Source organism: Mauremys mutica, chromosome 1 (genome assembly GCF_020497125.1).
Source record: "Mauremys mutica isolate MM-2020 ecotype Southern chromosome 1, ASM2049712v1, whole genome shotgun sequence".
NCBI classification, from domain to species: Eukaryota; Metazoa; Chordata; order Testudines; family Geoemydidae; genus Mauremys; species Mauremys mutica.
In genome coordinates, this window is record NC_059072.1 from 101,479,632 (window position 1) to 101,493,807 (window position 14,176).

Genomic DNA, 14,176 nt, shown 5'->3' on the forward strand with positions numbered 1-14,176 from the left:
TAGCTGACGGCGACACTGGCATCCCCAAATGGGGAAGGGCAAACACAGATACTATGAGCACTCGGCATTAGTACTGGCCAGCAGAGCTTGTAGGGCTAGGGAGTACAGATGGCACTCTTTCACAGGGGCTAGTTTTGGTCTCCCCTTCTGTGGTGCTCCAGGTGGCATTGTGCTTGAGTTAGGGCTCATGGGGCTCGGGCTGCAGGGTTCTAAAACTTCAGTGTAGACTTTCAGTCTCGGGTTGGAGCCTGGTTTCTGGGTCCCTGTGAGGGTGGATGGTTCCAACTCAAGCCCAGGCCAGCCATGGGTGTTTAACTCCAGTGTAGACATACCCTGTGAGTTCCTGCTGGGGCAATGCATCTCTGCCCCTTCACCCACAGGCCTGGCTGTGGAGCCACATTTTAGCTCCATGTGTTTCTTGTTTACAGACGAGTATTCAACAGTATTTCAGAGGACAGGTAATGGAACAGGGTTCCTTTCACTTCCACGACACCAATTTGAATCTGACACAGTCACTATTGATCAAAAGCCAAGGTTTTCTGACAGCTAGTGGATGGGCTGTATAAAATGAGTTGGTCTCAGGCCAGTCCTAGAGGACAGCCCATTTCACCAGCACAGTTGGCACTCTGATTGGTAGAGCCCTCAGAAACCAAGAACTGAAAGGACATGGAGACCCAAAGCTGAATAACAGTCATTCCCTCAGTGTCGTGGTGAGGCACATTGGTTAGCTGTTGTGAGCAAAGGGAGTTTTGTGGTTAATGACCCTGGGACTCAGGCCATCTGGGTTCTATTCCTGGATCTACCACAGATTTCTTGTGGGATCTTGGGCAAGCCATGTGAGCTCTCTCTGCCTCAGTTCCCCATCTGTAAAACTGGGAATAATGATATTTATCAGGGGGTTGTGGGATAAATCCATTCATAGTTGTGAGGTGCTCAGAAACTACAGTAATAAGTGCCATTAAAAAAAACCCTATCAGTAAATAATCCTTGCACTGTAACTGCTCCTGCTATATTGGGTCTGTGCTTTCTGCGAGGTGCTTAACATCTACTCCCAATGAAAAAATACTCTTCTGCCTCTAGGAGTGTTATTCTGGCATTTTTCATAAGTGATAATTTCATGAAATGTCCCCCCCAAATAATATCCATAAAAATGATTTCCATTTGACTTTGAAGCTATTAGAAGCCAGTACAGTATGATCTAATATGTTGAGGGACTTTAGTAGCTGTTAATGCAAGGCAATTAATTTAATGTTAATACAGCAACATAGCAATCTTCAGTTAACATCCTGAGAAAAATCATAGGCATTTTCTGGCAGGCACTATGCTGTACTGCTTTAGTTGGCTGGCTAATGTTTGTCAGTGGAAGTGCAAGCAGCAATAAAAAAAATCCTGTTTTTCTTTATTTGTTGTTGAGTTTATCATGTTTAGATAAGCTGTTTTCTGAACTTTAGGCGAGTGATCAGGTAGGAATAACCTGATTTTCTAAAATCAATAAAAGAAAAGTGCATTCTAGTCATTTGCTCCTCTATGATTCAAATGTTCCCACTTCAGAATAAACAGATCTGCAAAATAAAGGTCATTTTGCTCAGATGCCACGTCTGAGAACTACTTGAGGGGAAATAAATGCAAGTATCAGGTTTTTATCAGATCTTTCTGATAATAATAGCCTGATCACTAGGGACAGTCTGTTAGTGTTGGCCCAGTGGGTCAGATAACAATGCAGACTTTCTCTCTCTTCCCTGTGCTGTGACCTAGTCCATCTGCTTCCCTCTGGCCATATGGTCTAGAAGTATCTGAGACGGGAGACATTACAGTTTGATGCATCTGAATGTTCTTTGGTTTTATTGAAACTTCACAGAGATGACATTCCTTTGAATGCTTTTTTGAAAGAGGTTTTTTTTTTTGCATTGTAAACGAAGTTTACATCACCAGGGTATCTAACAGTGAATTACGGACTGTATAGTACCTGCCTGTCTTTAAATGGCATGAAATATCATTTTATATTAATGCATGTCTTGGGAAAGAAAACAGATATCATCACATTGAGGATTTGAAAATAGTGTTAGCCTGCTAGTAACCTTATATACATTATATGTGATCCGTCTAATCTGGATACCGTCATTATGCACTACAAAATGAAGGAAATGTATCATCTGGAGGACACAGAACTGTGGGCTTAATGTTCTTTCCCTTCCCCCCGACCAGTTGAACTGCTGGGGTGGCACAAAGGAGGCTAGAAAGCCTGTGGATTGCCCCAACTGAAGATTCCCCTGGGATAGGGGAGGCCCACGGCAGTGTGGCCAGCTCCTATGCCCTCTGTTGCATTGAGGGGATATGGCCAGAGTTTGCTCCATTCTGGCCATTCCAAGCTGGTGAACAATTCCTTGGGGGCCACTGCCAGACAGCATAGCTTAAGCAGTGCCCGGACTTCCCTATTTAATCACACCAAACATTCTTTTCCTATGTGGTACACACAGGTATATTCTCCACTCAGCGCTCATTCCAAACTCCAATTAGTTTAAGAGAGTTCAGCCTAGGCATCAATACTTAGTGAATATACAATACTTCTGTTCAATTATTCTGTTACTAGGAGGAACAGGTAATTATTAGAGAGGCTTTAACATAACTCATCGTTTACCATATGTTCATACAGTGTCCAGCATTGTCGGGCTCCTATCTTGATGGGGCACCCTAGGCTAGGCACTACTGAAACAAAAATGGTAACTAATATTAATCAGTTCATAATGAAAGTAATTATTGGAAAATCAAAACTGGTATATTTATACAACAGTTAAAATAACAAACCAATTTTAAAAAATGTATGGGTACAAGGGTTTGTTAATATTTCAATGTCTTTATTGATTTAAAATAATAATGATACAAAACAATGCATTCAGACCCCAAATGTGTGGACAGGCTACAAACCCACCTTACAGAAATTAAATCCAGGACTGCTACATCACTATGCTCCTGAGCGTCACAACTGTACTTCTCTTGCATTTTTATATTCCTCCCATAGGGAAAACTATAGAATTTTTCATGAAGGAAAACAATTGGGTTCTCTAGAAATGTAATAGGATTCCATTATAATGAATCATGCTAACAACTTGGTTTTTTTTCCTTTTTGTTAAGTAAATTAATTCTGCAACTCTCCCTGGGTACAAATGCTTGACTTTCTACAATGTGTAGGGTTTGTTTGTTTGTTTTTATAAATTAGTGGGGCCTGAAAAATCATGAGATCCAGAACATGTGAACTTTTTTAACTTATTGGAACTCAGACACTAACTAACAGATTTTCTTGAAACTCAGAAAATTCAAGCTTTGCTAAGAGATTATGTGCTGAATATTCAGAGCAGATACACTGTGTTTTTCATACAAGACAAAGAGGTTGAGCTCCTGTTTAAGTGTAAAATTGAACCCAAATTTAACTGTATTAATACAATGGGTCCATCACATAATGTGTATTATGAACCAAATCCACTAAGCCCACCAACCTCTTCTGACGTGCCTCAGCAGGTGGACTTGGTGAAGAGGGTTCTCCAAGAGTTAGATAAACCCCCTTGTTGTGGGGTTTTAGGGAATAAATATAGGTTTCATCAACCCCAATTCCTTTCTGCTCCACCCTTTCTGCCTCTAAGGCCACATTATGTAGGGCAGTGTGGGGATGCCTCACGGTATCTTGGCTCTGTAGGATTATCAATTCCTGCCCACCCCTATGCAGCAGAACCACACTGTTTCTCTGCATCTAGGGAACAGAGTGACATTTGGGACCTACTAGCCTACATGGAAATTTAGAAATTATTTTTTCATGTAAGAATTGATTATGGCACAATGGGAGCTAGCTACCCCATTGTTAAGTTTGACACTGGCTTCCCACTAAAAGCCCAATTCCCAGCCCCCATGAACTTCCCCCCAGAAGAAACCAGTGCCGCTGCAACTGGGCTGAAGAGAGGTGTATGGCCACAGGGGAAAGCAGAGTCTTTTATGCACGTTAGAAACCTAAAATGCTTATAATGTTCTAGGTGCAAATCTTTGCATGATTAACATTTTCCATCTGGTTCCCTCTCCTTTTCCTTCTGTGTAGAAGTCTCGCAAACAGCCACATGCAACCTATGGAGCTGCTGTAAACCACCAGTTTGGAGGACCACTTTGGTCAGAATAATAGGATCATTCAGAGGAAGGGTTCCCAGTTTAAACTTTCAGAGCTCTTAAAAAACCAAACCAAACAAAAAACATCAAACAGGGGAAATTCATAATACAAATTATTCATTGAAAAAAAGTTAAAGCAGAAAGTGTTTCTACAGAGCAAGCTAACACCCACCAAAAATTAGTTTCTTTCCAAAAGAAATCTGCTCCTTCAAATCTCCTTCCTCCTGCCCCCCAAAAAGAGGCTGGGAACAAAGAGTTAATTCATTATTTATTTTGTGGAAGTCCCTAGGAGCCCCAGTCATGGGCCAGGACCCCATTGTGCTCAGCATGGTACAAACCCAGAGCAAAAAGATGATCCCTGCTTTGGGGAGTTTACAGTCTAAATAGTAGATGCAGCCGGTTCTTCATCATACAACCTTTCATCGGTCACTCTCGCCACACCCAACTAACATCACCCACCCAGCTTTAACTTTGCCCCCTACAATTTGCAAAAATATGTGTGCATTTCAGAACAACACAGTTACCAGGAGATTGTATAATCTCTTATTCAAGGAATCCATTTCCAGTAGGCAGAATCACTAACATATACTACATCATTACCTCCTGTGGAAAAACTACATAAATTAGTTGATACAGAATATAATTAATATAGTTAAAATACAAAATTGCAAGATCTGCATACACTCCCGGAAAACTCCAAAGCCATATAATCAACACATTTCAAAATACCAAACACATCAGTCTTTCCAATGCTAATCATAACTATATTCTTCTGCTTTACCAACACATCACTCAGTGAAAGAACTTGCAGTGCTCTGACATCATTTCATTTAGCCAGTAATATATTTCTTTAGAAAACTTTCCAATGCATTTACTAAGCAATATATAAAATTAACAATGTAAATATCCAATAGCATTTTTCCATGACATAGGACCTGCCATACCGAACCTATGGTCCTGCTGAGCTGGTGCCCTGCCTCCAGTAATGCCCAGTACCTCATGCTTCAGAGAAGTGGGTATTCACCCACGAAAGCTCATGCTGCAAAACGTCTGTTAGTCTATAAGGTGCCACAGGATTCTTTGCTGCTTTTACAGAACCAGACTAACACGGCTACCCCTCTGATGCTTCAGAGAGAAATTCAAGAAATCCAGCAGTCGGCAGTTATGAAATAACTTGCTCCTAGGAAAAAAATTCTTCCTAACCCCATCAGACAGAGGTTGGCTTATGCCCTGGAGCATGATGATTTATCTCCCTTCCAAACTCTTGCTTTTGAATCCTTACTGCTGTAATGCTGAACGTTCTGATTATCCATTGAAATGTCCAAAGACAAAGCAAACCAATGGGCAAAGCTAAGGTTGGATGGGCAATGTTATGTCAGGGAGGGTGACAGTGGGTGATGAAGGATTATATGGCAGAAGATGAACTTGCTGGATTCCTCATCTGTCCATTTGAGGCTTTAATTAGTTAGCAGTTTGTTATTTTGAATGTAGATTTTTTTAAATAAAAGGAGTGTATTTATTTATTTATTTTTAAATGGATTCACGGTCTGAACCTTGACACACTTTTAACAAAGTGTTTTTGTTTGCGAATATATGAAAGAGCCTAAAATCAGTGCAGTGCCAGTCTGTATAATACAAAGAACGAGACATGGTGCAAGCTTGAACTTGCTCAAAGCTGAGTAATGTTAGACTGTTATCTTGTCATTAAGAATTGCTTTGAGTCGCTATCTGTTCACCAACTCTAATTAATGATCATTTAACTGTACTGTCAGCCCTGTTTAAATCTGAGTGTTGCCAGTTGCTTCCTTCAGCTGACCAGCCAATAGGAACTGGGGGAGTCATTCATGCATACCATTGTCCTAGTGGCTCTGGGCCTATAGCCTCCCAGTTTAATAGGGCATTCAGAGCTCATTAGTGAGGAAACACATCAGGAGTGACCGCTCCAGTGCCACACGTTGCAACTAATAGCCTTGCGGAACAAAATCGTTTCTGTTTCTGCTCACTTGTTGTTGAATCCTTTCAATGTCAACAAGTGGTCATGTCGGCAGGAGCCCGCCATTCTGCCCAACAATTTTATCCGTTGCTCTCCTGAGCCAGACTTGTGTCCTCCTCCATTGTTTGACCAACAATGGAGCCTGAGCAATCACAAAGGCTTCACAGCCATTCATCATCAGCTCACGAATTCTCTGGGCAAGGTTACCCGCCAAACTTTTGGGCCATCGTGTTGGCACAATGTGTGAATACCCGTGAAATGCAAATAGTTTCTGTAGTTTACACTTTTGTTTCAAATGCATGGATAGGGGCAGGGGGCAGGAGCGGGAACCCTGACATAGCTCTGGCTAAAAGGAAAAAAAAATTCTGTAGAAGCAGGATATGACACAAGGACAGAGCAACTGGAATGTGAGGTGAAATGAGGAGTCAATCCGTCAGAAAAAAATGACACAGGGATAAGTGTCAGTGGGGAAAGGCCTCATCGTGCTTTTGGCTGAGAATTCTCTTATGACTCTCCTGCTGCATGAGGAAGCACAGCTAGCTCCCACATAGCAGGACTCCTGGAGTACAGCGTCCCTTCACTGGCTCCTCAGACGCTCTCCCTTATTTCCAGTCCTGGTAATAGTTAACATTTCATTGGCGTTTATTGGAAACTTGGCTGTAAAAGGCATATTCAGAAATCTAGCACTTTTTTTTATTGTTTATATTATGGTAGGATGTACGGGCCCCATTGCAGTAGACACTGTACAAATATGTATTAGGACAGCCCCTGCCCAAAGGTGCCGAAATAGACAAGAGAGGCACATGGTGGGAGAAGGGGAGTATTAGTATCCCCATTTTCAACATGGGAAATTGAGGCACAGAGATTAAGTGACTTGTCCAAGGTCACATAGTCTGTGGCAAATAGGGTAACCACCTTTGTTGGGTGGAAATAAGGGAAAACCCTATGACAACGCTTTATTTTAAGGGACGTTTTAGGGAAACATCATTTCCATTAGCATATCGTGTGTTTTTCTCTCAAGTGTACATTTCTCCTGCTCTCAGATATACAATGCAATTATTATAAGCTTCATTTAAGGTTTAAAATGTTTAGCAGTTTTAATACATTTCAATATATCTTAAAATAAGAGATGGGTGGTTGCCCTAAGGGACAAATCATTGAAATAAAGGATGCTCCCTTAAAATAACAGATGGGTGGTCACCCCCGTGGCAGAGCCAAGAATTGACATCAGATCTCTTGTGTTCTAATGCAATGTCTTTACCGCAAGATCCTCCTTCCTCCCCTAGGTGCAAAGTAATTGGATTGAATCCCAGAAGACTTACTTAGTCAGAAATCCTTTTTGATTTATGGGAATTTTGTCTGACTAAGGACTTCAGGATATGGCCCAACAAGAGGGAAATGAGACTTTGATTATTTAGGCACATGGGGAAGTTTCTTCAGATATGTCACCGTCTCTGTAGTTTGCTCTCTCAAAACAAGAAATTAAGAATGGACCCAACTTGTTCAGAATAAAGGCAAAGGTGAATTTGCCTGGCACCGAGAGATCCAGTATGTCATACATCTAGTCTACATAGAAAAGGTTTGCTGGTATAGTTATATCGGCAAACCTTCTTAGTGTAGACGCAGCTTACATCAGTTCCCTGAACAAAATCAGCAAAAGCATTTTTTGCCAGTTTAACTGATCCAAAGTAGGACTTTTGCTGATATTAAAAATGTCACACACAAAAGTATTGCATCCCGGACCGGCATTACTATACCAGCAAAAGTTTTAAGTGTAGACCAGGTCTAAGTTTTCTTTTTTTCCCCTGTGCTGGTAAGAACTTTATTAGACTATATTTGCAGAGCTAGATTTATGTAATAATTGCAAATCAAGAAAAAAAAATCACAGCACACCAATTCACCACTTATTGGATTGGTTGCATCAAGACCTGGCTCTCAGTTACAAGAGGTGGATGGTGTGCTGTACAAAGAGTTGCTGTCTTTCATATTGTTGCAACCTGGAATTGGAAGGTAATGGACCTGATTCTCTCTGCTGTTACACCAGTTTTAAAGCTGATGTATCTATTCTGATTTCAGTGGAGTTACATGAAACCGATGTTACAACCAGGCAAGTTTCTCCTCCTACAGTGTTGTCAATTAGGAATATTCCACAAAGCATGATGTCCATGTTTTGCTTCACAGCAGTTTGTAGTCACCCTGTAAATTCATGAGGCAGATTTTTCTCTGAAACAACAGGGAAATCTGAAAGAATGCCACTGACGTCAGTGGATCTACTCTGATTTACATCATTGTAAGAGGGAGGGGAGACAAGACCCTTGTGTGAGCTTAGCTTCCGGTTTGTCTAGTCATTACTATGTAAAAGGGTTAGATGAGTCATTGTTGGCAGCGAAATCTTTTTTGATATATGCAAGAATTTTGTTGGAAATCTTTTTTGATGTATGGCAGAATAAATACAAAAGTCTCAGTTACTATAGGCCCCAATTCAGCAAAGCACATACTTAAATCCTTTGTTGAATTAGAAACTTGGGCCCAGATCCTCAAATGTATTTTGGGTCCTAACTACCATTGATATCAATAGAAGTTATCCAAAATACCTTTGAGGATCTGGGCCTTAGTATATGGGCAAAATCCTGCCCTGACTTAAGTAAATCAGAATAAAATTTGACCTTATGGGTCACATTCTGTCCACAGATATCTATCCAGCTCCCATTTACTTCAATGGAAGTAGTGAAAACATATCCAGAGGATCCAGGGGCAGAATACGAGTGGTACATGCTGAACTTTAATGCTAACTTTAATGCCAACTTCGACTGGAACAGTTGTTCAAATCCAGAAGTTTTACTTCAGGATCATCTGTAGTGATACGTGAAGAAATCAATTAGAAAATGATAGAGAATAAAATGGAATGTGACATCTGTAGTTTATTTCTTTTTTTCTAAGGAGCACTGAATAGTTTAGAGACCATCAAGAAAAAGTATAATCATGTTATGTAAAAGTTCATCTTTTTTTATTTCTGTTGTTGATATTTTGCAGCAATTTTATGAGAGCGTTGATTGGCCGCATGGATTTTAAAGCCTTGGAACTGAAAATGTACAATGCTAGGGTAAGTGAACCTTTCTATTGTACTTTAAAAATACCCAGGCTTCTAGAGTGAGGAAACCCTACTTTCATTGTTAGGTGGCCACCCTGGATTTGCTATAGATCTTTGTAACGGTATTTGAGATCCACGCTGAAGCCCAATATTGCGAAGATTTAAACATGTGCATAACCTTACCCCCACGAGTAGTCTTCTTCAATTCCATGGGGCTGCTCATTTGGTTAAAGTTAAGCATGTGCTTGCTGAATTGGGACCAGGATACTTATTATTTTGTGGGATTGAGCCCAAAGTTACACACATGCATATGGCTTTGTAGATCGGGGACTAATTGAAGGCAAATCAGACGTAACTCAGTGGGTATAATAACTCAGCAGAATGTGTGTGTTTATAGCTTATTATTTTGAAAGTTTACTTGTGTTTCGTAGCTTTAAAGCACATCTAGATATAGAGTATTTGGCCAAATATGGAAACTGATGGAAAGCCCATCACTTTGATAGTTTAAAACAAGACTAGCAAAAAAGCATTGGAAGATATCCTCTAGGGAAGAATCCTGCAGGATGATGTGTTAAACAGCCAACTGAATCTTATCTATTTCTTAGTCATATAAGCCCTCATTGTTGTAGTAGCTGAACATCTCACAGTCATTAACATACTTCTTTCAACACGCCAGTGCTATTATCCCCATTTTACAGATGGGGAACTGAGGCACAGAAACAGACTAAGTGATTTGTCCAAGGTCACACAGGTAGCAGGGAATTGAACCCATGTCTCCTGAGTCCTAGGCTAGTGCCCTAACCACTAGAGCCCTAATCACTGTAAGTCCTAAATCCTATAATTTTAATGTCTCTTATATACAAAAAACTACATTAAAAAGATGTTAAGGATGCAAAGTCAAGCACTGAAACATTAGGAAATGCCAGAATTGAGGTCCCCAAACCCCTAGGCTTGACAGCTCAAGCTGCAATGTCCACACTGCTATTTTTAGTGCGCTAGCTCAAACACTAATAGCACAAGTCTGTCTACTCAGGCCGGGAGGCTCACTCCCAGCTGCATACCCTGATTGGCCAGAGGCACCAACAACGCAAGATGCTTACTGAGGCTATGTCTACACTACCGCCAGATTGACACTCTGGCGATTGATGCACTGGGGGTTGATTTAGCGGGTCTAATGAAGACCTGCCAAATCGACTGCAGATCGCTCTCCGGTCAACCCTGATACTCCATCCCGAATGAGAAGAGTAAGGTAAATCAAAGGGAGACACGCTCCCGTTGATGCAGCACGGTGTAGATACTGCAGTAAGTCAACCTAAGCTACATCGATTCCGGCTACGTTATTCACATAGCTGGAGCTGTGTAATTTAGGTTGACTTACAGCAGTAGTGTAGACATAGCCTGAGTGGCTGCCAGACTGTATGAGCCCTGAAACAAAAGGATGGCTGGCTGAAAACAGGACTCATTTGCTCACCACACATGAGCCAGCTCGGTTCAAATCCTGAGTATACTCCTCAAAACAGGGGGAAGTGTCTATGGCTGTGGAGCTTTTGTGGCCCACAAATATGGAGCTCATTTTGCCTGCCTCGCCTTCTAAGGATCTGATTCTGTTTTCATTCATGTAAGTGTAACTCAGGACTAACTCCAACTACATTGATGGAATTGTCTCAGTGAAAAGCCAGCAGAAATGAGAGGAAAAATCAGACCCCACGCTTCTGCTGGGACATTTTGTTACATGGCATTAATTGTCTCATTTTTAGGGCAAGTAAACCTAAAGAATAGCCCACCCTTGTTGATCACTCTACCATTAAACTAACAGCATATGGTTTTTGTCTTGGGATCATCCAACATCTTACAAAGGAAGTTATGCTGGGCAGTTACTAGGCAGCTTTTGTATGCTTGGGGATGGGGGGAGATGGTATTTTAATAGATTTCCTTGGGGATCTCTTAGAAGGGTAATTTAATTGTTTAAATTAAATTTTGGGCCCCTGTCACAAATCATTACCTTGTCTTTTATCCATCTATCCCCTTGTTCAAACTAGTAGCACATGAACACTGACCTATATTAGCTTGAATCCCTTCATAGGTTTTTAACTCATAACCCTCACTAATAATGGGTAAATGACCCATCAGTGGTTTAAAAATCATGAAAAAACCAGCTTTTTTTCTCTAGTTACAAACATCATTTTCAACCAATATGGCAAAACTCATTCATTTGGATTAAAAGGACACAAAATAATGTCTGTGTTTTTTGAAATGTGGGCAGAAAAATTATTAAAACTTAACATGTAATTTGGTTTTTTCCTCCTAAATATTCATATTCTGATTACTTTCGAACTCAGTCTGGGTGAATTAACAATGTTTAGTTCACAGTCATCTTAGTCTGTATAGATGTATTTTTCTCCATCATTTTTCAACATTTTAGAATTTTAAACACTCGTTTTAAAATTCTTTAAAACCTTAATTTGAAGAATTGTGCAGCAGTCCCTTGATCAAAGAAGGGAGGTAGAAGGACCTCCTCTCAGCTCAGCTCCTGGTATTTTCTCCCCTCTCCCGCTGTGCATACTACATACTCCCACTCCCCAAGCTGATCCCCACAACTTCTCACCAGAGTGCCGCTGCACAGTAATCCAGTCAGATGACACTTCTCTTACTCAGTTCCACCCGCCTACCTCTCTACTCTCACTCACCATCCCTACTAGGTACCCTCTTTTCCCCAGTGGCTTCTCTATCTTTCCCACAGCTTCCTGCCCCTACACCTTTGCTCTTGTCTATCAGTTGGTTTATACAGGCTCTCCAAAGTCCTGCACAAAGGAACTAATATCTGCCTTAAGGCAGCAGATGAGCATTCCCCTATAAGTGGGGAATCCTGAGCTGACGTAGAGTGGGTTAAGAGTGAGAAGAAAGATGTGTAAAGGCAGGGTCAGAACTTAATGTCCTTGATGATCCCGGTTAGTGGAGTGGCTCCTTGAGGGCTGTTCTCCATTGGCATAAGTTAGAGCAGCCCAAAAGCTGCACTAACTTGATCCAGAAGTTGATTCAGCCTCTGATCAGGATGAGGGCTGGGGATAGAAATATGGGTGCAAAGCCTCCTATTTGTTATTGCTCAAAGTGAGGGCTCAAGTGTCTGATTTGCTTACCCAGGCAGTGAGACACTTGATATTAGTGGACACTTGAAAAGTTTGACCAAAAGGATTATGATTATTTATGAGTAGGATTTCTAAATGTGCTCAGCATTGGCCTAACCCTACCCCCACTGAAGTAACTCTGAATGCTTTTGAAAATCCCACCCCATTTTATGGTAGATCTCAAAGCCTCCAAACAGACTTGGGGCCATATTTGTGCTAGGCCACTGTAAGCAGAGATAAAGGGGTGGGAAGCAGGATAAAACATACAAACAAATTAGTCTGGGTGATGCTATTGAGCACATATCATTAGTTTCATCTTTTTGTTATTTATTTATACATTTGTAATGATGTTGCGATCTATTTTTGTATTGCCACTCCCACTAAAACATACTTAAAAACTGAGTTCTGTTAAACTGAGGACCCCCACCCCACCTCCATTGGAATATACAGTCACAGAAAATAAAGTTACAGCCACAATTCATAGATTAATAATTATGGCACTTTGAGGCCTGATTCCTCTGTTTTCTACCTCTCTGTATACAGTAGCTGTCTTCTTATAATGGCAGCCATCACATTTGTATCTGTGTTCCCAAGGCAAAGGGAGTTTTGCTGTTGACATCAGAGGGAGGGGAATCAGGCCTGTTATTCATAAAATCATATATTTGGTAGCTGAGACCCATTAAATGAAGCTCTTAGAAATTTCTTTAATTGAAAATTTAAATTAAAAAAATGTTTACTGGCCTTTCTGATGCTTCATCACAAGAAATGCTTCGAATCAAAAATGCTTTTTGGGAGCAAACCAAAACAAACCAAATTCTGCTTTGTTGATTGTTCCACCTCCCAAAGTGCTCAGGGCAGTTACTGACACAGCATCTATCTCAGGCTCTGTGGATGGCATTCAACCACTAAATGCCCATATAACAACATTATTTTATGTTCTGGTATTTGACAAACTAATAGAATAGTGGTAACGTAAAGACATGTTTGAAACAGTGAAAAAATACTCTATCTTCTTCCTTCAGGATTGTCTGTTAATATTAGCAGAAGCAATTGCACTTTGTTCTGTTTTATTAGGCAACAGGACAAAATTAATTCTATCTATCTATCTATCTATCTATCTATCTATCTATCTATCTATCTATCTATCTATCTATCATTTTAAAGTGAAAACTTCTAATTTAAAATGTAAGGAATAGAGGATCCTTCCAAGTCCTTCAAACCTTTGCTTATGTGAGTAAGGATTTGCAGGATTAGGCTTTTGTTATTGAAGATCAATATGAAAAATGCTTTCATTAATTTTAAAAGAGAAGCCAGGAGAATACGGCACTTCAGTAGGGAAAGCTGTGCACTTGGTCAAATGTTGGAATTAAGAGGAATGTTCCTTTAAAAATATTAGAGTATTATTTTGTACTTAGGGCTGTCTTTCTTGCTGTATATAACACAATTCTGGTTGCTAGATGAATAATGATGTGAGGGTTTGGTTTTGTTCTTTTTTTATCTTAAAACAGGAGTGCTTTCTTTTTTATAAAGAGCTTGTAGTTTGCCTCTCTATTTTCTTCCTCAAATCCAGTGAAATAGTATCTGTTTCCTCCTATTGCTGTCCAAGATACCATAATACCAAATGGCATTAGGCATAGGAAATCAGAGAGGATTTTCTATCACCCCTATGGAAGTGTTTGTTCTTGTATCTTTTCTTAAAAATACCCTACCAACTTCATAGAATAGTAAACCTGAGACACAGATTCAAGAGCCAGACAGTTGAATGAACAGGATAATCGGGGTATTTTTGACAGGTGCGGCAGCCTGCCTATAGTTGGC

General features: G+C 40.4%; 1 protein-coding gene across 2 annotated transcripts in view; it reads left to right on the forward strand.

The window, feature by feature from the left end:
- The window catches only part of LOC123368410, a 239,342-nt gene that overhangs the window by 203,837 nt on the left and 21,329 nt on the right, over positions 1–14,176 (forward strand). For both annotated transcript variants that reach the window (XM_045013182.1, XM_045013190.1), the window contains one exon: positions 9,176–9,245. In XM_045013182.1, coding sequence (XP_044869117.1) covers positions 9,176–9,245 — 70 coding nt within the window. The remainder of the gene's footprint in view (positions 1–9,175; positions 9,246–14,176) is intronic.